Genomic DNA, 25710 nt, shown 5'->3' with positions numbered 1-25710 from the left:
ATTCCATTGTATCTATATGCTGTATGTTCTTCATCCAATCATCAGCCAATGGGCATTTGGGCTCTTTCCATAGTTTGGCTATTATTGATAATGCTGCTATAAACATCAGGGTGCATGTACCCCTTCGAATGTATATTTTTGTATCCTTTGGGTAAATACCTATTAGTGCAATTGTTGGATCATATGGTAGTTCTATTTTTAGCTTGTTGAGGAACTGCCACACTGTTCTCTAGAGTAGCTGCACCATAATTGTTGAACACACATGGCACTTTCATTGGATGTGTCCTCCCAAAAGCTGATCCTGAGGTGGGAACTTCTAGCTTGACAAAAAAAAGCGGGAGCAAACACAATACTTTAAAAAGAATGGTGGAGAAGAACAATGGTTCAGGCTCCATGATAAGTTCAGACTATCTAGAAGAAAGCTTTTATATTAGGAAAGAATGGGGCCTAAATTTACATAGTTAAGAAGAAACAAATCAAGGAGGGTTTTTTTTAAGATTTTTTTAATTTATTCATGAGAGACACAATGAGAGAGGCAGAGATATAGGCAGAGGGAGAAGCAAGCTCCCCATGGGGAGCCCGATTCAGGACTTGATCCCAGGACCCTAGGATCATGACCTAAACCAAAGGCAGAAGCTCAACTGAGCCACCCAGGCATCCCTCAAGAAGGGTTTTGAGGGCAGCCCCGGTGGCACAGCGGTTTAGCGCCGCCTGCAGCCCAGGGCGTGATCCTGGAGACCCTGGATCGAGTCCCACGTCAGGCTCTCTGTATGATGCCTGCTTCTCCCTCTGCCTCTGCCTGTGTCTCTGCCTCTCTCTCTCTCTCTGTCTCTATGAATAAATAAATAAAATCTAAAAAAAAAAAAAGAAGGGTTTTGAGTGACAAGCTAGAGTTTGTATTTTTGAGGGTATGTGATGCCATCAGCATTGCAGGAAGATTCTCTCAGGGGAAGTATGCAAGAAGGACCAAGAGGAAGATATGTGAGGGTCAGAGGCTCGTTATTAGTACCATATTATCCCTGGGCACTTGAAATCCACAGAACTTCAGACATCATCATCTGAACATTATGATGCCATCAACTTCTTAAACATCCTTTTCAATGGGGTATATAGACATGGATGCAAAGATGTAGAAAGATGAAATATTTTATAGCGTATCTTTTTATAAACAAGTTTTAGTGTTTGCACTTAATGTAGATAAACTTGTGACTATATACTAGATGAAGTTCACTTTCTGAACCTCAAAAAAACATCATATGTTTAATGACAAGAGAAATCACTTTTTACTAGCCCACCTCATTGTCTGGCCTTAATCTGATGTCAAAATTTAGAGAGAAAAATACCAGACAAGGTTATACTGAGAATTCATTAAGTAATTACCCTGAACTCAGAGTCAATTCTCTGCATATTAAAATCAGAACATAATTATGGAAAGTGTCCTTATTGTTCAACAATTCTTTTTTGCTTTAAAATAGTGCATAAAAATGCAAATGTCTCCTTATAATTTATCACATGAAATATTTATGGCCACAGCTCCTGGCGGCCCCTATAATGCCAATGGTGGGCTTTTAGCTCTTCCTTCTCATTTAAGACCTAACATTCTAAAGCTCATCTCACTCCCTCTACGTCCAGTACCTTCACATATATTATAGGGAAATTACTGGTAAAAATCACTTAGAGGGACAAATAGAATTCTGAAAACTTGGCAAAGAGAGTTTTAGGGTTATAAAATCTTTATAACCTGGATCAGGCACACATTTTGACTTAGGATGTTTTAAGATATCTACATCTTTTGACAAATTCCAAAATCATATGCCAACAGTTATAGAAGACCTGACACTAGAGTCATTCTTAAGTAGGACACAAGACAGTAAATTAACATAAAGCTAACAATCTAAAAAAGAATCTTCTTGGAGAAAGGAGGCCACAGGGACTCAAACATATGCGATTTTTACATTTTCCTCCTTCCTACTGCCCTAGTCACAGCAATGCTGAAGAGAGACTGTTATGGTACAAAGATCTCTGGATTTAATTGTTTGGGCAAGTTGACCCTGGTAATGGTTCTGCTATCATCTAGGTGACACTGCATATGTTTTCTTTCTGTGCTTTTTGTATACATCTATCAAATAAGGGATTTAGACCAGATCATCCTTAAGATATTTCCTGGATCTTAAATTTTATGGGGAAAAAATTAAAAAGAAGGGCCAAAACTTGAAATTATATGCTTGTTTCCTCAGTTTAAAGTGAAATGGAATTTGTATGTACTAAATACCTTATAGAACTGGTATTTGATGGATATGCCGCCTACTGGAGCCCAGTGTTCTTAAGATTGTAATGTTGGCCTCTTTTAAGGAGGTTTTCAAACTAATTTATGATACCTTACCATGGGACAAAAGAGGGATGGTTTTACATTCAAGACATCCTTAGGTGCTGCCAATAGCATGAGCAATTACACAGCCAAAGTGCAGAAGAAACAATGCCAAGCCCAAGGAGAAGTAACAATAGTATGAAGGGAATGAAAGAATAAAAAACAAAACAAAACATGGCTATAACTTGAGTTGCCCTTTATGAGGTACTCAAGAGAATTTGGCTTTATGAGCAAAATCGCTGCTTACTAAGACCACTGGGAGAAAGCAGACCAATTATCTATCAAATGGAAGGAATCCAAATTAACTTTTTCTTCTATTGGAAAAAATGTGGAATTCTACCAATGGCCTCTACAGCATTTCTGTTTTCATCTGTTTTCTTAGGCAGCAAAGTCAGAATAACCTTTTGAACAATAGTAGAGAAGAGAATCACTGGAAAGATCAAAACAATATTCCACTATTAGACATTTTATAGATTGGGAAGACTGGTTATGTAGGGCACTTTTATGTATCCTCAAGACTGAGTTAATGTGCACAGGAAATTACCATTAGGCATTTGGGATCAAAATTGATGTTTCTGTTGCATGTGTTATTGCCACATTTTTATAGAAATGGTTTAGATGTTGTTGGAAGATATAAAATTGGTGCTAATAATGCAGTGCATGGATTCATATGGCAATTTAGGAACCAAGTGCACAGGGTTCATACCTGTGAATGCCAAGATCTGGGAAGTCCCAACCCCAACATGGTGTAATGTAAACAGAGTTGTCTTGGGTTATGATGCCCTAGGCACCAGTTCAAATTTAGCCCCTAATTGACAGGGAGGCCTTGGGCAAATTGCCTGCCCCTTCTGAACCTTCATTTGCTTCTCTTTAAATGAGGCATCTGGACTCAAGGATCTTCAAGTTTAGGATTCTTCTGATAAGTACCAGAATATATTCTGCATTCAAGATTCCCAGCCCCAACTGTATATTAGAAATTTTGAGGAACCTTCAAAAATATTCATGCCTGGGGCACAATTATATTACATTGCTGAGGCTGAGGCCTTGACATGGGTAAATTTTTTTTTTTTTAATGTCGGTAATTTTTTAAAAGCTTCCCAAGATTTTCTAAAGTAAAGCCAGGGGTCAGAAACACTGTTCTACACTTAATGGAACATTTTTAGCAACATTTAATATACTTTTCATTACTCTTTTTGTAGCCTGCCTGAGTTCTCTATTTCCCTGCTTTTCCCTATTTTAGCTGAAAGCATTTTAATTATCTTTCCTTATACAGGATAAAGGGGAAAAATAGGAGCTAAACTATTTTATATTTATTAAAATTCCTTGAAAAATATTTTATAGATGGAGAAGAAAAATGTTTGACCACATCGAATTTTAAAACCATCACCATCATTTATTTATTCATTTGCATTACGATTGTTCCCCATCTTCATAAATAAGGGGAAACTGAGCTGCCAAAGCTAAGAGTCACACACAATCAGTGAGTGGGCGAGTGCGAATTTGTTGTCGAATTCTGACTCTTTTGTTTGACTTCTTCAGCTAGCCTGCCTTATAATTGATAAGGAAATCAGCAATTTAAGGAAGATAACTGACTGCTTTACATCACCTGCTAAACAATCATTAGAAGATACAAAGTCACTGATCTATGATAGCCACAAAACATCATACTTAATTCTCAGTGTTGTCTGTTTTCTATGCCTTTTTTAAAAGGTCATAGTTCTCTCTTTCAATTTTTGAAGGAAAGACAAGCTTTCCCACTAGTAGGTGGGAGGTGTGTGGGTAGTTGAATACTTGCACAGGTGCAATCAACTTTAATTAAGACTCAAATCACTTTAACAGGCAGATGGAAAAATGCTTCAATCTTCTTTAAAAGAAACAGGCATTCAGGCACTAAAAATATTAATGCATGGGAAGAAAAATATCATTTCCATTCTTCCTGAAAGATATAATTCTGAAAATACATTCATAACTGCTCCTGAAGCGAACACTAAATGCTAAGAAGAATAATCCCTTCGTCACAAAGGGTATAAAGAATAATTAAATTCTATCAAAGCAAATGCAAAACATAGATTGTTAGAATCACAGTTACTAATGGCCATATTTGAGGGTTAAAAAAAAGTCATAGCTATTAAGGTTTCATAAGAAAAGCAAGGCAGAAGTTTTAACCCTTTTAGGGGTAATATAACTGATGACTACAGAATTGAATGTATAAAGAATTGCATTTCTTGCTGATTTTAATTCAACAATTCTTTAGTTAAACATGTCCAGAATAAAGAAATTATGCTTGGGAATCACTGTTGGCCAATCTGGAATTTTTCAGTTTTCTTGTGGAAAAACTATATATATAAATTTGAAGAAGGGGAAAAAACCCCAACACTTGCTTAGAAAAAGTATCTAATTAACTAAGTTTGGCTCCCCCCTCCAAAAAAATGGTATTTTAAATGAAGTTAGTCAAGAAGATCAAGTAAAGCTATAAGCAAAACCAATAGATACCTATTTAAATGTTGATTTCTTAATGTTTAGAGGGCATTCAAGAGAGCAGAACTCTTTTCAGATTGTCCTTTTACATAACATCCTATTTTTGCTCTAGTATTTGAACCTCTTTGGTTTTCAGATTGTCTGTAATATGAGGAAGTTAAATAAGATTTCCAAGGCTCAACAAATATTTTTTGAACACCCACTGTGTGACTCATGGCCTAAGGACAGAGAGTAGGAAGTTAAGGATCTGGTTCTCCACTTGTTCTCTTTGGAGCCAAGGAAGGTAGGGTACAAGAGTTCTCTGGAAGTTTCATACGACAGTATCATTCCACCTATTTTTCTTCCTCTTTCTTTTTTCTTCTTCCTTCCTTCCATTCCTTCCCTCCTTCCCTCCCTTCTCTCCTCTCTCTCTCTCTCCCTTCTCTCTCCCTCCCTCTCTCTCTCCTCTCCTATCTCCCCTCTCTCTGTCTTTTTTTTAGCTTACTTTTAGGTTGGGTGCATGTCACCTGCCCCCTTATTTCACCTTGGTATTATCTTTTCTTCACATTCGTGAAGTATCTCAGGAATATAGGGATTTATTTTTTCACCTTTTTATGAATTAAATGCAAATAAGACAGGACTTGGATTCGATATTATTCTTTATCTGTGATGTTACGTATTCTTTATTACCATGATGCCTTGTTTCATAAATTATCTGGTAGCTGACTTCTTTGTGGCAAAATCAATCTGAATGATGAATAAAGCCTTAGAAAATTCCAATATCCACTGAATGAGTGGCTTATGGGTTTAAAAAAAAAAAGAAGAGAAATAGGAGGAATGGGAGGAGAATAAGGATAGAGTAGTATTTGCAAGGCAAGATTCTTCAGCTGAGGCTATGATTACGCCTCAAACAAAAACCACTTGTCTGCTAAGGGTCATGAGAACCAGTCCACTGGAGTGGATCAAAGATGCCCAGGCCTTTGTGAGCTTCAGAACCTAAGGAAATGCTGCAACCTGGACCAGGGAGGGCAGAATAGCACAATGTAGAGGCAAGGGACAGAGAAACAATGCCTTTCTAAAATGCTGAGTTCTAGGGGCAGCTGGGTGCTTCAGTCAGTTGACCATCTGACTCTTGATTTCAGCTCAGGTTGTGAGATGGAGCTCCACATCAGACTCTGTGCTGGGCGTGGAACCTGCTTAAGATTCTCTCTCTTGGGGGCACCTGGGTGGCTCAGTCAGTTAAGTGTCTACCTTCAGCTTAGGTCATGATCCTGGGGTTCTGGGATCAAGCCCAAGTTGGGGGGGGTCTCTGCTCAGCGGGGTGTCTGCTTCTCCTTCTCCTCATTGCTCATGCTCTCTTTCTCTCTCAAATAAATAAATACATACATCTTAAAAAAAATAATCTCTCCCTCTGCCCCTTCCCTCGACTCAAGGGCATGTGGTATCTTTCTCTCTCTTAAAATAAAGGAATAATAAGGTAAAATAAAATGCTCAGCTCTAAATCTGTCTTTTTTTTTTTACACCATTGATATCTTTGTAACTATGTTTTTGGTTGCCAAATCTTCCCTCATAAGGCATCCTCCTCATGAATAATTGTACCTCTCATCTTGATTTGAATTCTTAGGTATTATTGCCTAATGTTTCAAAATAAAAAATTCTAGCACTTGGAATAGTGCCTGGCATATTTTAGAAACATGCAACAAATGAATGAAAGACTGAATGAACACATATATGTGGCTAAAATGTTTGTGAATTAGTAGCATCAAAAATTCCCCAAATACTTAGGAATAAACTTAACCAAGGGAGTAAAAGATATGTGTACCCTCAACACTATTTCTTCCATAAATTTTACAGGTTCACTCTTCTCTAGTTTAGGATTCTGGAATTTAGCATGAGGCCATCTCTCTAGTTTTGTTCCCTTATGTGACTTCAAACCCTTTATATGTCTGCATGTTAACTCTGGAAGGGAACTTGCCTGATCTTCAGTAGGAACTGCTCACCAGGAGGAGCCCCAATATGCTTGCTGTGATGACTACTGCTTTTCTGTCTAGCTGGGTATGATTCTTGGTCCCATTTCATTCCCTTCAATTCAGGTGTCTAACAAAGGAGCCTCCAAAAAAGTTTGCTATATACCACATGTCTTACTTTCAAAAGCCTTAGAACATAGGTGTCTGAAGACCTTACTCTTAGTAGATTCTATTTTGCTCCCCTGTAGGTTATATCTGAATGTAAGTGGGTGCACTTTAGGGTTTGTTTTCCTTTTCTCAATCCCAGACCTAGGGGGTTTCTGTTCATTTGAAGACACCACAAATTTAGCTGACACATGGGCTCACAATCCCCTGGGGCACAAAACTCAGGTTTGGCTTCACTTATCTGGTTCAATAGCTTCCACAGTCTTCTCTATTCTTAGAAACTAACTTTTAAAAAAAATAAAGAAAGGGAGAATACGGAAGCCCAGGGAAACACATTTTAGACCAACACGGATTAGGAGCTGGACTCCTTAAATGTTGGCTGCTTGTGAGTCTCCGTAAGTATTCCATTGATTTCACATGGAAGTAGGTCAGGGCTGCTTTTAAGTGGAGAAGCTGCATGCTGCAGGTTTCATTTTACTATGAGGAGTGAATATTAAAAATTGATGTGCAAAGCAAACCTCTGCTTAATTAGCATCTAGATAAAGACTTTACTGGGAAAGCCATGGAAGTTAATAAAAAATGAGAAAAGTGACAAAGAAGCATTTCAACAGCTATTTATTTCTGTGTCGTAGCCTCTCATTTATGAGAAATACTGTGGATGGTCACTCCATGCCTTGCCTACTTATGAGAGTTAATCTATATTGAGGACGTTAGCATTCTTTCTGTGTCTGTGGCTATCCTCAGAATTCTGTACAAAATTTAAATGTTTGTTGTTGTTTTCTGGCATTGAATTTTTCAAATTCTAACCCAAAACTTTTTAGCATGTTAACTGACCACTTAAAAAAAAAAAAAAAAAAAGTCTGTTTAATCTACTTAGACACAACACTTTTGACAGTCCTCCATCTGCATACCAAATATTTTTTATATTAAGCATTTTGAGTCTTCTTGGTTTCTAATTAATTCATTGGTTAATACCTCTGCCTTTCTGGCAGCAAAATTTCTATTTTAAAAAACAGACCATTTTTAACCAGAAAAAAATATCTATTACATTTGAAAAACATGTTACCTCCTCAGCTGTAGGGACTTTTTTCTTTTGCTGATGAAAAAGGCTTCTTTCACAATCATGTTGTCATGTTGCCTGACACTTTGTTTTGTTTTGTTTTAAAGGTTTTATTTATTTATTGAGAGGAAGTATGAGCAAGGGGAGGGGCAAACGAAGAGGGAGAAGCAGAGACCAGTGTGAGCTCGATGCGGGCCTCCATCCCAGGACCCTGGATCATGACCCAAAGCCTCCACCTTCAAGGCTTAGATATCATTCAGTAATATGAAAACAGCCTGCCCCCTGTGGGAACAGAGAATGGCTTACATTCTCCCCAGTGCCTGACGCTCCTCATGTCAGATATTGGATGAGCCACTTAAGATGTCAGATCCTTTATCCAAGCCTAAGTGAAGAGAGTTATAGGAACATGGAATCTCTGAAAATTTAATTCATTTTTGACCTTAATTCATTTTTAATAAAATATTTATTTTTTCCACAGAACTCTCAAAGTCAATGGCCCCTTACAGTTGCATGGCAATTTACATTTTAAAAGGTCTTGCTTGAACCCAATTTTCTTGAATTTTCACAATCCCCTGAGGTAAATATGAAAAAAAAAAAAAAAACAATACAAGGGGAGTTTGACATGCCCTAAAAGCACGGATGTTCAGTGATAAATCCATCTTTCAACCACAGGACATTTGACTCCTGTGTCTTTTCCTATATGTGTATCTCAAGGAACTCTCCAAAACTACTTTCCATTTATAATGAGATTGTTTTTTAAGCTGTTCAAAGGAATTTTTTTAAATAAACAAAAGTATAGACATGAGGATATGTTTTATTCTCCTTACATGCTGGAAATTAAATAGTAAATAGGCCATACTCATACCACATACAATCTAGATGATAGTTTTCTATCTACAACATAATATCTTAATATTGCTTCTAGAATCATCCAGTAAAAAATTATGTTGTACTATTTTTAATGAACTCTACACTAATTCTTATATAATCTACATAGATTATGAAGACTTGCTTTCATTTTCCTTGCTGAGTACTGTCTAATTTCCCTAATCACTAACAGGACTGACTTCCCTTCTGACTATTTCATATAAAAACTGATCTAAACCTGGGCTCTCCATTGATATTCTTTGGAGCAGTTAGTTCTGAAATATCTTAACTAGTCTTGATCTTCACGTCCTGTGCAAAATTCAGATTACTGTCATTACTTGGCAATCATGGAAATTCTATAGGGCTTTGCTATTTAAGAAATGTTAGCTTTGGGAAAATAATCCATAAATATAAACTGAGTATGCAAAACATAGTCATAGAAACCATGGGCACTTAAATAAAATATATAGACTTTGCTCTCGAAATTTACCATTTAATTGTGGAGATTGGAAACACATTCATTCACTTTAGTGAAACCATCATCTGATGATTCAAAGCACACATACTAAACATGTACTCTGTGCCAGAAAATGTGCTTTGGCTGCAATTAAAAAAAGGCTCGGTATTGTGCCCTGACAATTTAGTTGGGGAGATAAACATTCAAAAGTTAATCACAACACTGTGTCAGGCGTGTGTCAGAAGAGCTTTTTTATATAAATGGAGGAGCAGACCTCCCCCATCTCTGCCAAAAAAGCAGAAGAAACAGAGTCCAAAGAGGACTGCTAATGAGGATATCATATTGCATGAGAATCAAGAGAAATGTCTTCAGATGGAGCAAATAACAATGTCAGATGCTCTGTGAAGTTTAAGAGAACAAGAAGAGGAAAGAGGCCAGGGCCAGAGACCAGTTGGGAATGCATGACTTGGGAGTGAGCAGAAGAGGGAGGTGGGTTGTTGAAAATGCAGTAGAGGGTAAGAAATGGAAACAGCAAGTGCAGGGCGTTCACTTGAAAGGTTTGGCCATGGAAAGAAAATAAAGAATCATGGTTGGGTAGAAAATAAAGCTGTTTTTCTCTGAAACATCAACGGACAATTTCATTATACTTCATATTCAGAACTCATAAACATAGCCTGGTTTAGAAGCCAATGTGAATTCTGCAACCCTACAGTAACATATCAATCAACCAAACAAGGATCACTCTGAGGCAATCTAATTTCTTAGGTTTGAAATTTCTCTTGGGCCAACATTGACAAAAAGCTTTCATCATTTTAACAAACCTCTCTTGTCATTAATCATTAGTAAGTGGTTAATAACTAATCAGTCAGAGAAAGAAGCTAGTTTGTGGATCTAGAGGCAACTTTGATACTCAGAATGAGAGTGTTGAGAGCAATTCCTCACTTCAGCAGTCCTCATTCTGTTGGGGGTTGCTAACACCTAAACCATTTCTCTGTCTTCTAGTTCCTGGGAATCCAGATTTCTTACTTGAACCATGGGAATAAAAAAACACATTAGAATTGCCTATGCATAGCTTTGTAGGTGGATCTAGGGATGGATGATACATGAATGTCCTCAATCTATTTGCTGATTCTTTCTACCTTTTGTCTTTCTATCCTTTTTTTCTTTCTCACCTTAATTATATTGGTTCCATCTATAACAAGGAAATAGATGCGAACAATTTAAAAATGCTATTTTATTGAATATAACTTGACCAGAATTAAATATAGGGGAAAGTTCTCCATCTGCCATCAATTGTCAGAAGACTATTAGACTTCCAGATTTGATTTTTTTTTTCCTTTAAATTCACTTGTTCTGGGTATACCTGGCTAGCCAGGATAATGCTGCTTCAAAATCCATGTTGCTAACACTTCCTTCTTTCTCTTAGATTCTATTTACTTCTTTCATTTGGGAATAGATTCTCCAGTTGACTGCTTATTCTACTAGAAGTGGAACATTTAATTAACCTGGCTCCCATCGACTAACAACAATAATGAGTTTGCTTCAACCGAGAAACACCATGCACCACTACAGACACTTCATTAAATTTGGGATTACCATCCATTTACAGAATTCTGAAAAACTGAATTTTTCAAAAATTAAAAAAGCTTTTCAAATATTTTAGAACTCGAACCCATTTTTACCTAGGAACACACATGTGCAAGACCAGCAGTCACATGGTAATAGCTCCCTGAATCTATGCAGTGCCTTTCAAAGAGGTTAAATGACCTCGTTGAATGTGCTTTCATTCTCTTTACCACCTAAGTTCAATAATGCATAATGTTAAGCAGATTGGAAGTCCTTCTTTAAAATGTTGATCTCTATTATTTTCTTAAGAAATGCATCTCTCTTCAAACGTTGAGAAATGATCAATTTTCTCAACTATTCATTTATACAGAAACTGATGGTGATTTGACGTCTACAAAATGGCCCACATTTAAATGCTTTATGGCTATATTCTTTATATCTTTCTTCTAATAAATCTGCCTCGAATGGAATAGACATTCTTTTAAAACAGGACACTTAAGCACAGAAGTAATGAATTCAGCATTCAGCACAGGTCATTTTTGGCTGAATGACTATATCGATTTCAGTGTGGAATTTTCGAAGTCAGAGGATCTGGCTTTTTTTTTTCACTCAACAGTCAAACATTTCTCATATAGCTTTTGTTTCCTTGAGTATAAGAGCCCTCTCAAGTCACTATGCCTATTAATTCAACAAGTTCAATAAATACGTATGATGTATCAACTATGAGAAAGACTGCACTGGGTTGAGGGCTACCTTAAATAAAATGATGAAAAAGTATGGCCATATGTCTTAATGGGAATAAGAAAAAAGACTTCACAACATGTCAGAATAAGAAACACTGCTGTACAAGTACAAAGTGCTCTTGGAGTTTGAAAAAAGATTATTTCTAGACAAAAGCATAAGAAAAACTCTATGAAAAAGTAGATGGGCTTTAAGCAGAGATTCAAGGATTAAACATTATTTTATAGACTTACCGAGGAAACCCTTCCAGCAAGAGAACAACATCAGACAGATAGTCTCCAAGGCAGGAAGAGACTCCATTGTTTGAGAGTAATCCACAGACACCTCAAACAATGGAGCAGAAGAGACTCAACAGTTTTAGCACCTAATATTTTCATTTGAAATGTGAGAAAACTAAAGCATTAAGAGATGAACTGATTTATCCAAAGTCGAAGCTTTTTACTTTGAGTCAAGATGGAAACCATCTCTTCTGACACCCAGCCCCTGCCCTAACCCTCTAGATCATATTCAATGAGGAAGTAGGACAACATAGGGGAGTAAGATGTGGCCGACAGGAATGCCTTTACTCATACCTAATATTTAATCACTTCTTATGTCAAAGTGTTAAAAGCATAGGATAGTAAATACAAAATAAACTGGGTTTCCTATTTGAGATAATTCAATAGGAAGGAAAGAAATCAAGTCCCTACATTAAAAGTACAAAATGAGGAAATCTTGTGGTTTTTTTTGTTTTGTTTTGTTTTTGTTTTTGTTTTTTTTACATTGACTGGTGTAGCTTTATTTCTGAATTGAAACGTTTCTGCATTTTATAAATCTAAAGCAGGGAGGGTTCTTCTTAATGCAGAAGATTGCTGATTAAATTGCCAGCAAGAAATTGCACTTAAGGATTCAGCAGCTGGAGAGTATAAACACAGGGGATAAACACGCCTGCCTGCATCAATCAAAGACAGTTGCAGTATACCCCCAGAAAGGTGAGCAATTATTTATGAAATTATGTCTTCTTCAGTGCTTCTATGTCGCAATCCAAGAAGAAGCTGAATGAGGAAAACAGACAATGTCACGGTCCCAATTAACCAAGGAGTCACACACATTTTCAAAATCAACGGATTTTACTTATACGCTTTTAACCTCATCATCTTGAAAAGAAATTTCTTTAGCTTTAAAAAATAGTAATAATTAAGTAGGTCAGTATGTTCTTGAAGAACTGTATTTTTTAATTGTAATTGGAAAGATAAGTGTCTGATTCTGTCAACTGCACATTAACACAAATCTAAAGAGAAAAGGGGTGATGCTAAGCACCATTTTGTAGAGGGCTCTTTTGTACTGTTTATTTTACTAGGTCAGTTTCTAGATTAGTGATGCCGGTGCCCTCACTGCCTTTGAACATTGGCTGGGGTTTTTGATCCATGGATCAAAACTATTTGTTTTCCCTTGGGGTAGCTACAGGCCATCAAACTACTATGTAGCTATGGACAAGGAGCAAGCAGCTGAGGACAAAAGCCCTACATCCCTAGGTAGGTAGAGTTAGCTAGTTGGTAGCTCAGTATTGAAAATCAAATGGACCAAAGAAATATGCACATACTTTCTTAAGTTATATTTAGAGGCATTGAGGTGAGTACTTGCACCTTCTTGCTCAGGTCATTTAGGTGATTATGAGGCCCACTGGGCAGATCACATGCCTTCAGGGATAGCTCAGAAGCCTGAGGTACAGAACAGCCACAGAGACTAGGATCTTCCAAAATGAAGTTTGGAGGGTACTGAAAAAGTTTTCCACATCCTTCCCAAATTGATGACCACTGCTAAGTAGTCCATGCCATTTAGGTACATATTCAGCTTTTTCTTACTAAGCAGCTATCACTGGGAGTGATAACACTATAAGTCATTAGAGGTCTGATGACAACGGGTATATTTTAATGGCCACAGGAAGAGAAAAGAAATTGGGGAGATTGGCCAAACGTAGATGAAGTATCATTAAAGCCAGAAACTCTAGAGCCACATAAAGTGGATTCCAGTCTCAGATTTACTTTGTATGTGATTCTGGGCAAGTTGTGCCTCAAGTCTCAGATTTACTCTGTATGTGACTCTGGGCAAGTTGTGCCTCAGTGTCTCCCATCTTTGAAATAGTAATGTTAATATCACCTGCCTCAGAGCATTGCAGCGAGGATGGAATACATATATGTAAAATGCTTAGAACAGTGTCTGGCATTTAGTAAACATATAAAAGTAAATGCTACCATTATTATGGAAGCATTCTCAAGGAAAAGGTTGGATGCTGCACACTTTCCTCAGGTCCTCACCACTAGCTTCTTTGAGGCATCCCACTCTGGGCAAAGTTCTTGAAATCTGGTCTTAAAATCATTACTGAGACAAATCTGTTGGAGGCAGAGGCATGTTCCTAGAAATTCATCACCTTATTCCTCCATTAGGACTGTCATCTCTCACACCCAGAATCCTTCGCTCAGTCATGACAGCCAGACCTCCTCATTGCTCTCATAACACCTGCTCTCCCTGTCCTCCCAGTGTCCCCCAAGGAAGACTTCCACTCTGTCATATTACTCTCTTACATCAATTTAAACCATGTGACTGGGTGCCCTCTCTGGGAAGCATACACTTGTTCTGGGTCATGTCTCCACCTGGGGGTCCCACTCTGGTCTAGCTAGCCATCCCACTTAGATGGCCTGGAATGATCTAGGAAGATTTCTGGGGTAGGGACTGTGGAGGCCTGAGTCTCTGGTTCTCTTGCCTGCCTGAATGACAGCATCAGCTCCTGCCTGAAGTAGCTCTTTTTGGTGGTTCTCAAACTGAAGTGCTGAGGAAGCCTGATGAAGAGAATGGCAAACGCCCATCATGATTAAGATGGAGGTTCTAAGAACCAGAATGGACATTCTTCACAAATTACCTGCCAAAGATATCGCCGTTAAACTCCCAAGGTCTCTGGGAGAATCCAGACACAGCAAAATGGATTTCACTATTTGTCCATCTGGATGGCCCTGATTGTCTTCTTTGCAAGATGCCAAAAAAAAAAACAGTAGCTTACTCAAGGAAAGAAAAACAACATTCACTCATTTCAAGCTCTCCCCTACCTCTTCTTTCTCTTACATAAATTATATTTGTGACTTTGTTAGATAAAAGCAATGTGTTATAGGTTTCTCTTGCATACAAGTATAGGGTGTTGCCAATATTTAGCCATATAACCCTGAGTCATTGTTGGATAGCAGCATAAATATTACTGGAGATTTCATTAAAAAGTCAACATCCCAAGCCCAACCTCCAGAATTTCCCATTTAACAGGTCTATGATAAGGCCTAGGAATCTCTTTTTGACAACACCCAAGTGAATATGATACAAGAGGTTCTTGGACCAAAAGTCTAAGCTTTCTATGTCTTTGCCTGCATACTTTGAACCATCCAAGGACCTTCTCTGAAACCGGAGCACATCATCAAGGTATTGGCTCAAGTGCATCATTTTAACCCAGATCCTGATTCAATCTCCCCTCTAAGCAGCTGGAAGGAGCCTTGCTAAGCCAAAAACTAGTCTGAGTCCATGGTGTGCAACTGAGTGGAAGGAGAGGTACAACCAACAAACAGCAGGACAGGGACCTGACAAGGGTTATGTCTTTATTTAAGATGTTTAACAAAACCTACAGGCTTTGGTCTTTCCAGACCTTCTGGAATCCTCTGGGATATTCTTCAGGCATTCTGAGTATAGCTTAAGTCTCAAATGCCTCTGAAGAATCCTAGGATTCTACAAGTTCCATTTCCAGTTCCCAACTCTGGTCAGGTGGCTCCAAGTCACCATGTATGCTGAAGTCCCAAGCTGAGGGTTCACCCATCCTCACGCCAAGTGAGAGATCCAGACTCGTGGATTCTCCTCTTTACAATGCACCTTTGGCTTCTCAATACTTGCTTGGGCCCTAGCCACTCTTTTCAGCCTCTGCTTTGACAGGAATGAAAAGGAGGAGCTATAAAGTCCTGAATTACTTTGCTTTCTAAATTTTACAGAAAAAAAAATATTTTATTTTATTTTTTCTTTTCTTTTTATTTTTTTAAGGATTTTATTTATTTATTCATGAGAGACACAGAGAGAGAGAGAGAGAGAGAGAAGCAGAGACACAGGCAGGGAGGGAGAAGGAGGCTCCATGCAGGGAGCCCGACGCAGCACTGGATCCTGGGTCTCCAGAATCAGGCCCCAGGCTGAAGGCGGCACTAAACCACTGAGCTACCCGGGCTGTCTGAAAAAAAATATTTTAAATAGATCAAACAAAATGTGTAGGTTATCTTAAAATAAACTAGCATTCATTTCAGGATTCCTAGGACAATTTGGTTTTTGGGAAGTTTTTTGAGATATTCTTACTATCTCAGATATGTATCCAAGCACTTCACTCAAGACTTACTAAGGGGTTAAAGTAGCCCTTGAAGGTAAAGGTCACTGAGTCCTACACTTACATTGGATGAGAGGCTCCTTGGACAAGTTGTATATCTGTTTCTTGGTCCACTACTGATTAATGGTGTGATAAGACAAAAGAGGGAAAGGGTTGAAGGAGAATAGGAGAGGCAGGGGAGGGAAAGAGAACCTATCTGCATCAATAAAACTACCTGAAAGAAAGGTAGGAGGCAGGAAAACCACAAGAAACACACGTAAGAATTCAAATAAATTTAAATGATATAGCAGTAAAGGGCTAGTCAGAGCTACAAACTCAAACAGCCCCTGAGGACATCCCAGTATCACAATAATTAAGCTATCAACACTGTGTCACTGTTATTATAAATGGCCAGGAACAATGACAGTCACCACTGTATGAGGTGTATCCTCTTCCAGTCACCTTGCCAGACACATTTTTTTTAAAGATTTACTTGGGCGAGTGAGTGAGCAAGTATGAGAGAGAGACCATGAGAGGGAGGGGGAGAGGAAGAGGGAGAGAGAATCTTAAGCAGACTCCATGCTGAGTGCAGAACCCAACACGGGGCTCGATCTCACGACCCTGAGATCATGATTTGAGCTGAATTCTTAACTGACTGTGCCACAACAGTGCCCCAAATACTTTACGTGCATTAGCACATAGTAGGCATACAATGAATGACCTTGAATCATAAAGATGGCTAAATTATGTTAGTATACCCTTCTATTTTCCTAAAAGTAGAGATAATACATAAATACAGAAATACATTTTAAAAGATTTCTTTCTAAAATCATTCTTTTTTTAATGGAAAATTATTTTTAAAATTAAATTAGTAAGAGTAAGTTGGATCAGTTGTTTCAATTGCAATTCTCCATATTTTAGCATCACTGTACCTCAAATGACTTACAATAGAAGAAAGTTGTGTGTGTCTGTGTGTCTGTGTATTTGTGTGTCTGTGTGTGGTTGGGGGCATGGAGATAGGTTTTTTTTGGTTGGATTTGGCTTTGGATATTTCCTTTGTGTTGTAGTTTCTGTGTGAGTGTGTGTGTGTGTGTGTGTGTGTGTGTGTGTGTGTGTGTTTTAAGAAAGGCAAAGTTTACATCTGATTCCTAAGTTTATTTCACCAAACCCATAGGACCCATTTACATTTGTAATTGTAAAAATACAACATGGTATCTAAAAGTCTTCAATGGGAATATTTTTAAGAGGCTGAAACATGAGATGTAACAGTAGAAAACTGTGTATCTCCATTAATGTGGAATATTGTTGTGTATAATGAAGCTTTTTGGTAATGCCAACTGACCATTTTGGGTTTTTTTAATAACAAAACCAGATGAGTGGGCCTACTCTTTGCTTTTCTTTGCTCCTTCTTTAGGCCTACTGTCTCTGTGTCCTGTGGGCTCTACGTGGACCTTCGCAGGTGCTTCATGTATTGGCACCCATCCCACCCTGTGTGTGCATTTCCTTTGTATCTTTCTTGGTGCCTTAGTCTCTAAATTAGCCACTGTACTATTTCAAGTTTCTATTTTTTCCTTAAATTTTCTATTGACATTTCTCCACTTATACTTTTTTTATCTCATTCTCTCCCTTGGGTATATTATAGAATTTAATTATATTATTCATTGTCTCTTATGCTTCTTTATGGAAACATATATTCATGCATTTATATTAAATATAAGCAAAACCTTTCTTTTAAGAATATTTCTTATTTGAGGAGAAAAGTATTTTAAGTAATATTATGGTGAATACTCCAAATTCACCATAAAAACATTTGTACTTCACCTACTTCTCACGTAGACAAAAATTTACAGCAATAAAATACAAGTGGGTCACTTCTTACATGCCGTGTAGACTCTCTCTCTCTGCACAAAATTAAGAAATATTTATATAACCAATTCCAAATAAAGTTTGTTATCATTGGATTATGAAGTGTCTTTACCTATAGCTAAGCAACATGACAATGCCCCATCAACCAGGGAAAACGACACTTTCTAGAATACTTAATGTGAAGGCCGTGATTAGAAAATCACGCAGTGAAATGAAATTGGTTCATAGTCTACTACTATCTTCTTACTGTATTTCTTTCCTATCACTCAATCTCTGTCAACTGTTGTAAGCTTTTAAGATATGAAATTAAGTGTATCTTTTTAGATTATTAAGAGTTTAAGGCACATATTCTATTTGACATGGATTTTTAAATTAAAACAGAAATATTACATTTGCTTTGAGTTGAATATTAGGAAATTATCAAAATTGGCACTTCCAGTAAAGCCAGAGGGAATGGAGAATAGAAACACCAGCCTTAATTTTATTCCTGAAATGTAAAAAAAAAAAAAAAAAACTTGAGATTTAGGAATGAATAATAAGTAATATCACTTATTCTTTCCCTGTATCAGCAGTATCTATAAATTCTATACTGCAACAGTGATTATACATTAACTCCCAATTACCAACAATTCTGGGTCTGCGTTTTGAATTACAGAAAGATTCTGAGACCCATTATGATAATTTTTTTTAATTTTATTTATTTGACAGAGAGAGAGAAAGACAGCAGGAGCCAGGGGACGAGTGGGACAGAGAGAGAGAGAGAGAGAGGGAGAAGCAGCCTCCCTCCTTAGCTTCTCTCCCAGGGAGGATTCGGGACTCGATCCCAGGACCCTGAGATTATGATCTGAGCCTAATACAGACACTTAACTGACTGAGCCACCCAGGCACCCTGCTATTACGATTTTTTTAGGGTTTTCTTCTGGAGTCAAAAGTAAATAACATTAAATTATTCTTTGCACTATCTGCATTTTCTTCCTTTCCTTTTATGTAAAGTAAAATATTGAAGTTAATGTAACTCAAGACATGTCCTTTCTCTGAAGAGTTGATACATGGTTAATAGCACATAGGAAGGAATTCAATCCTCAGATCCCTAAAAGCTATAAAGAGCCTGGATCACTTTTCCATGTATAAGCTTTGTTTTAGAAGCACACAAAGCTCATTTTGGACTCGAATGGAGAAGTCTGTGACATATAGCACATAGACGAATTCTAACAGATGGATTTTTCTTGAAATAACTTCATTAGTTAATCATTTCTTTTACATATACTTTTTCTAGCTAATTGGTATAGCTGCCAGCTGGAGCTGTTAAGGATCCTCCAAAGAAACTGGTAGGTAGGGAGAAAATCCAATAATTTCACCAATTCTAGGATGAAATGTCCAATAATTTCACACTAACCATCACATATTTTGAAAGTGAAATCTTTTTCTTTCACCTTTTTGTCCTCCAACTTATTCCAAAAATCTTAACTGATTTGTGCTTAAACCAAATCAATCATCTAGAGGAAACTTTAAACTTTGACAAATTATTTAGGTCAGGGTTTAGCAAACTTGCCAGTATGGACACTGTGGACCAGATCATCTTTTTTGTAAGCTTTTAAGCAGTACCACTTGATGTCAGTAGCGCCCCTAGCTGTGACCACTAAAAAGGTCTCCAGACATTGCAAGAAGTTCCTAGGGGCCAAACTGCCCTTGCTGAGCATGGAGAGCTTAGAAATAGATTGTTCCTCATTTTTAATTCAGTGTAAACAGTAATTTCATGTATTCATGTATGTATGTATATAACTTAAGACATGCCTAATAGATTAAAAATTTTTGCCTTTCAGTAAGGTAAAAGAATTTTTTTTGGGGGGGGGTTATTTAAGCAATAATACTTTCATAAGTCTCTCTGGGTAAACAAACAAAAAGGACAGGATATGTGTCTTCTAACAGGAATGGATATTGATTATTTAAGTACCATCACCATTGGGACATGTGGGTGGTTCAGCTGGTTGAGCGTGGACTATTGGTTTCGGCTCAGGTTGTGACCTCAGGGTCCTGAGATCGAGCCACCCATGGGCTCCTTGCTCTTAGGGGAGTCTGCTTGAAAAGTTTCTCTCCCCCTCCCACCTCAAATAAATAAGTAAATTGTTTTTTAAAAAATGTCATCACCGGGATCCCTGGGTGGCGCAGCGGTTTAGCGCCTGCCTTTGGCCCAGGGCTCGATCCTGGAGACCCGGGATCGAATCCCACATCAGGCTCCTGGTGCATGGAGCCTGCTTCTCCCTCTGCCTGTGTCTCTGCCTCTCTCTCTCTCTCTCTCTCTGTGACTATCATAAAAAAAAGATTTAAAAAAAAATTTTTTAAAATGTCATCACCATCTTCATCATCAGATGTATTGATTTTTTTTTTCTTTTAAGGAAGGAATTCAGGTTGATTGTGTGAGGGGATAAAAAAATCTGTGTTGGGATAATCTGAGATGAAAGTGATTAATTATCAGTTTAGGTGACTAAGGCATTTTTAAGCAAGGGAAAGCAGTGTAATTTCATAAAATGGACAATGAGAAAACTGGGGTCTGTTTTGACTTTACTGTATGTTTATGGAGTGATCTGGGGTTGACAAGAGGATTCAGTTATTCAGATAGAGACATTTACTGGTCTTCGAAGTTCAGTGGTAAATATAATGTGCACCACCTATTTAATACTGGTGATCTTTCTGCAATTTATGTATCAGTGGATCCAGGAAGAGTACCATAGGAATAAGATACTAATTACTCTAGGTGCTGAAACAATGAGCCTTTTCTAGTTTAGGGTGAATGTAAGAACATAACCCCACAAAGTATGCAGGGGAAATAGTTCACCTTGTTAAAAAAAAAAAAATCTAAATTCTATCCTAATTGCTATCTTTCCAGCAAAAGCTTTGTGATACAGATTTGCTCAAGTGTTTTTTTTTTAATATGAGATAAAGATGAACGTTAAGATCTATCAATCTGTTGAAGTATATACTTTGTCTCAAAAAAATCAAGTTATGTCCCTCAAAGTGCCTCAGCAATGGGTGCAACTTTGTTAGATTTTCTAGAGCCCCTGTAACCACTTAGGTCTTACACTCTACTGTTGGACAAGTGCATTCTTCTTTTTAATGGCCTTTGCCACACTGTGTCAGTAGTCACCGGGAGTGCTTCCAGAATACACACTCTTTGCTCAGGCATGACAAAGTGCAACAACCCAACTTTGAAACTGCAAGCCCAAGAACCCAAGAATGCACTCTTTGCTCGGGCATGGCGAGGTGCAACAACCCAACTTTGAAACTGAAGCCCCAAGAACCCAAGAATGCACACTCTTTGCTTGGGCATGGCCAAGTGCAACAACCCAACTTTGAAACTGCAACCCCAAGAACTCAAGAGTGCACACTCTTTGCTCTGGCATGACGAGGTGCAACAACCCAATTTTGAAATTGCAACCACAAGAACCGAAGAATGCACACTCTTCGCTCAGGCATGGTCAGGTGCAACAACCCAACTTTGAAAGTGCAGCCCCAAGAACCCAAGAATGCACACTCTTTGCTCACGCATGGCCAAGTACAACAACCCAACTTTGAAACTGCAATCCCAAGAACCCAAGAATGCACACTCTTCGCTCGGGCATGGCGAGGTGCAAAAACCCAACTTTGAAACTGCAACCCTAAGAACCCAAGAATGCACACTCTTTGCTCGGGCATGGTGAGGTGCAAAAACCCAACTTTGAAACTACAACCCCAAGAACCCAAGAATGCACACTCTTCACTCGGGCATGGCGAGGTGCAACCCATTTTGAAACTGCAACCCAAGAATCCAAGAATGCACACTCTTCGCTCGGGCATGGTGAGGTGCAAAAACCCAACTTTGAAACTGCAGCCCCAAGAACCAAGGAATGCACACTCTTTGCTCGGGCATGGTCAAGTGCAACAACCCAACTTTGAAACTGCAGCCCCAAGAACCCAAGAATGCACACTCTTCACTCGGGCATGGCGAGTTGCAACCCATTTTGAAACTGCAACCCCAAGAACCCAAGAATGCACACTCTTTGCTCGGGCATGGTGAGGTGCAAAAACCCAACTTTGAAACTGCAACCCCAAGAACCCAAGAATGCACACTCTTTGCTCGGGCATGGTGAGGTGCAAAAACCCAACTTTGAAACTGCAACCCCAAGAACCCAAGAATGCACACTCTTCGCTCGGGCATGGTGAGGTGCAACAACCCAACTTTGAAAGTGCAGCCCCAAGAACCAAGGAATGCACACTCTTCACTCGGGCATGGCCAAGCGCAACAACCCAACTTTGAAACTGCAGCCCCAAGAACCCAAGGCCCTGCCCCGTGCGCTTCACCTGCGCACCCGGGGCAGGTGGGGGCGCTTGGCTTCGGTTCCCCAGTGGGAAGCCTGGCTCCCCAGGACCCCGACCACTTACTCTCCGCGGGGTCTTTCGCCCGGCGGCCGCTGGACGACTTCCTCAGCAGGCTGCGGCCAGAGGTAAAGAGGCTGGTTAGCTCTTCCAAGGGGCTCGTGGGGGTCCTGGAGCGGGAGGCGCCGGCGGCCGGGGCCGCGCCGTAGGTGTTGACCGCGGCGTTGACCATCCGCGCCCCGTCCTGCGACACCGGCCGGCCGGCCGAGGGAGGCACTGAGGCAGGGCCCCTGGACAGGCTGCCCGAGTGCACGGCGTCGTAGGGCGGGGGCCGCTTGAGGCTGAGCGGGGTCAGCGACCGCCCCATGCTCACGGGCGACGGCGAGGCCGAGTGGCTCTTGGGGTAGCCGTGGGGGGACTGCGTGCGGTACAGGGCGGACGGCGGGGGCGGGGAGGAGGACAGCGCGGAGGCGGCGGCCGCGGCGGGCCCGGGGGGGCCGGGGGCGCCCAGGGCCGCGGGCTGCTCTTTGTCCGGCTTGGGGTGGCCCGGGGCGTGCGGGGGCAGCGAGGACGGAGACGCGCCCGCCTGCTGCTTCAGGTAGGCCACGTTCTCCAGCACGGGCAGCTTGGTGACCTCCAGCGGGGTGAGCGGAGACTCGTCGGAGTTGGGGGAGCACTGCACGGGCGCGGGCGGGAACACCAGCAGCGGGGGCCGGTGGGACAGCAGGTTGGGGAAGGGCGGGGGGATGTCGCAGAGCAGCCCCTTGGGAGCGCATGGCACTGAGGCCTTGGCGACGTCCGAGTCAGGCACGGTGGGAGTAGCACACTGCGAGGAGCAGCTGTGATGGTCAAGGTCGCATTTGGGATCCGGGCCCAGGTCGTCAAAGATGGGGTACTTCATCTCCTCGTAGACGGCCTCGCTCTGGTCGTCCTCCTCCTTCCTGAAGTCTCGGAGGATGTTGCCCACCATCTCGATGTACACGGGCTCCTCCTCCTCGGGGTCCCCCGCCGGGCTGCTGACCTGGGACAGGGAGGGGTCCCGCGGCAGCGACGTCCTCCGCGGCCCGTGCTTCTTGATGTACGTTTCGTCGAAGGAGGTGCTCAGCTGAGTGTTCGGGTTCCTTTTGGGTTTGGGAGGCGGGATCTTCTTTGAATATTCATCGCTGTGGGGTCTCGGTTTGGTGGACACTGCCAAAGACAAAGGAGAAACACAGGAAGGTAAAAAATAGATGAGGACCGTGGACCGTGGGGGAGGCCTTCAAAGGAGGAGGCCCTGCGCTTGGGGTGTGAAATGCCATGAACTCCCGGTGGTGGTGATGGGCTTGGGTCCTAGTTCGAGCCCCGGACCAGAGGTCAAACGAAAGTCAAGCAACTTTTCCGTAGGGAGGAAAACCTGTTGCCAGAACAACAGTCACATGTATCTTCAGGCGAAGACTAGTGATCCCGACACTGATAAACCATCCCTCTGCTCTCAAATGTCTACATGGAAGCCTGAAGATGAAACATGTTCAGTAAAAACAGACATAAATTTCCTAAAGATTAGCCTCTAAGAATTAAGTGAGAAACTCAGGAGGAAAAAAAAAAAAAAATCAAGTTTCTGTTAGCACAAATGGTCACAAAAGTACCATGGGATTTGAACCCTTTTCAATGATGTGGCTATCGCACACGATCGCGTCTTGCTTTCATTTAGGATAAAAATGTCCCAGGCTGCTGGACTTAATCTCTGCCTTGGTTCAGATAAATAACTTCTCTACAGATGGGTCTGATACTTCAGGGGAAATGGATGTGGAAAACCTTATGAGGCTAGACAAGTTAATCTCTAAATCTCCAGGTATTGTTGGCTACGGTGTATTTGTCTGTTTTTGTTCGTGAGATCTCTTGTGACGTCCCAAATGCTGTCTTGGAATGAACTTATTAGGTACGTTGCACAGACACATCAGAGCCCCTTCGAGTATCTTGCAAGAGAATGATCCACAGAATGTTGTGTGAGCCTCAAGAATAATGTTTAGAAACTCACAACAGATATATATGTACTAGTGCAGTCAACAACCTGCTGGAAGCACACTTAAGGGATGAAACATAAACTCTGACACCATACAGTAGGGTGGAACAGGCTGGCAACATGTCTGTGACTAAAATCAATTATTTAGCATGCAGGGAAGGTACTGGCATCTTGTTATTATCTCATTATCTCATTGTGTTGATATATGATTACAATGATTATCATTATTATGCTGTGCAGCAGAATGCAAGTTACTTGTGGTAAATGGTAGCATATAATGTAAGGTGACAGTATAGCTTGTTGGTGTAAAGCTATTGAGAAAATGATAGGCTTCTCTATAATTTGCACCCTTAAGGGAGGCGGGGTCTCAAGGCACAAATCAGGAAACACCTGAAATCATCTTTTTTCAAATAGCATACTATGACCCGGGAGCTTTTCTAAAACTTACAAAAAGAGAAGCAAGTGCTTCAAGATTAGTCGACTGATCTACTCATTAATCGTGACTTCATAGAAAAGAAACCCATCAAATATTCTAGAGAAGTGGCTATATCTCCCACTTTTCTAGGTCATTCCTGCTTCCAAATAGTCTGTCTTATTGTGCCCATAATGATGTTTTTACTCACTACAATCAAGTATCCTTGTGAAGGGAAGTTGCTTAATGTATCTAGACTTTCCCTTAAACTTGTAACAGGAGAAACCAGGGGCTTATAGCAGTGGAGTCTTTAAGTGCCTAAAGTGAAAAGCAAAAAAAAGCAAAAAAAATAAAAAATAAAAAAAAATAAAATAAAGTGAAAAGCCTAGAGACATGATGGGGTGAAAAATACCCAAGTAGTTCTTTAGGAGGGACCCAAAGGGACCAATAGCTCCTCTCGGTATCTCCCGCTGGTCTTAAATTTTACTGGTTTTAAAATCAACTGGTTATGTTAAAAGTCATGAATTACGCAACTCATTGGGTTATACACAAAAATCTGAGCCTGATGTATAAAGTAAAATTATACACTACTGAATACAATTAAGTTAGTACTGGGGGGACACTGAGTCAGGACCTAGAAGAACAAAAGCCTATCCATACTATTCTAAAAGCTTGTTTCCCGCCATCTCCCGTCTCAGGATCTCATTCTAGGCTAAGTAATTCACACTCTGGGAAAGCATTTGCCACTGATTATTAGGCTCCAGAGATTGAATGGCATGGGGTTAGAGGAATCCTTAGAGGAGAGAAGTCTGAATAGTGAGGTGCTCGTGAATGGAGGGTTAGGAATCAATGTGTCCATGAAACGATAATTTCATTATATTGGAAGAGTCATATTTAGAATAAGATTATCATTTTTATCCCTTCTAAATTATAATTCACTTTTGTTCTCTTCGACCCTTCACTGAAGACTGATGTCCCCACAGACTTGAGTAGTTGTATGGAGAGAAATAGAAGGACAAGTAGAATTCAAGCATCGGAGCCCAAGCCTAGGTAGCAGCACTGCATTGAG

General features: G+C 40.0%; 1 protein-coding gene across 4 annotated transcripts in view; it reads right to left on the bottom strand.

The window, feature by feature from the left end:
* Positions 1–25710, bottom strand: part of NYAP2 (neuronal tyrosine-phosphorylated phosphoinositide-3-kinase adaptor 2) — a 260678-nt gene that overhangs the window by 83502 nt on the left and 151466 nt on the right. For all 4 annotated transcript variants that reach the window (XM_025463249.3, XM_025463248.3, XM_025463247.3 and 1 more), the window contains one exon: positions 22294–23415. In XM_025463249.3, the coding sequence (XP_025319034.3) occupies positions 22294–23415 (1122 nt within the window). The remainder of the gene's footprint in view (positions 1–22293; positions 23416–25710) is intronic.

This window comes from Canis lupus, chromosome 25 (genome assembly GCF_003254725.2).
Source record: "Canis lupus dingo isolate Sandy chromosome 25, ASM325472v2, whole genome shotgun sequence".
Classification (NCBI taxonomy): Eukaryota; Metazoa; Chordata; class Mammalia; order Carnivora; family Canidae; genus Canis; species Canis lupus.
This window is presented reverse-complemented; position numbering and strand designations above follow the sequence as displayed.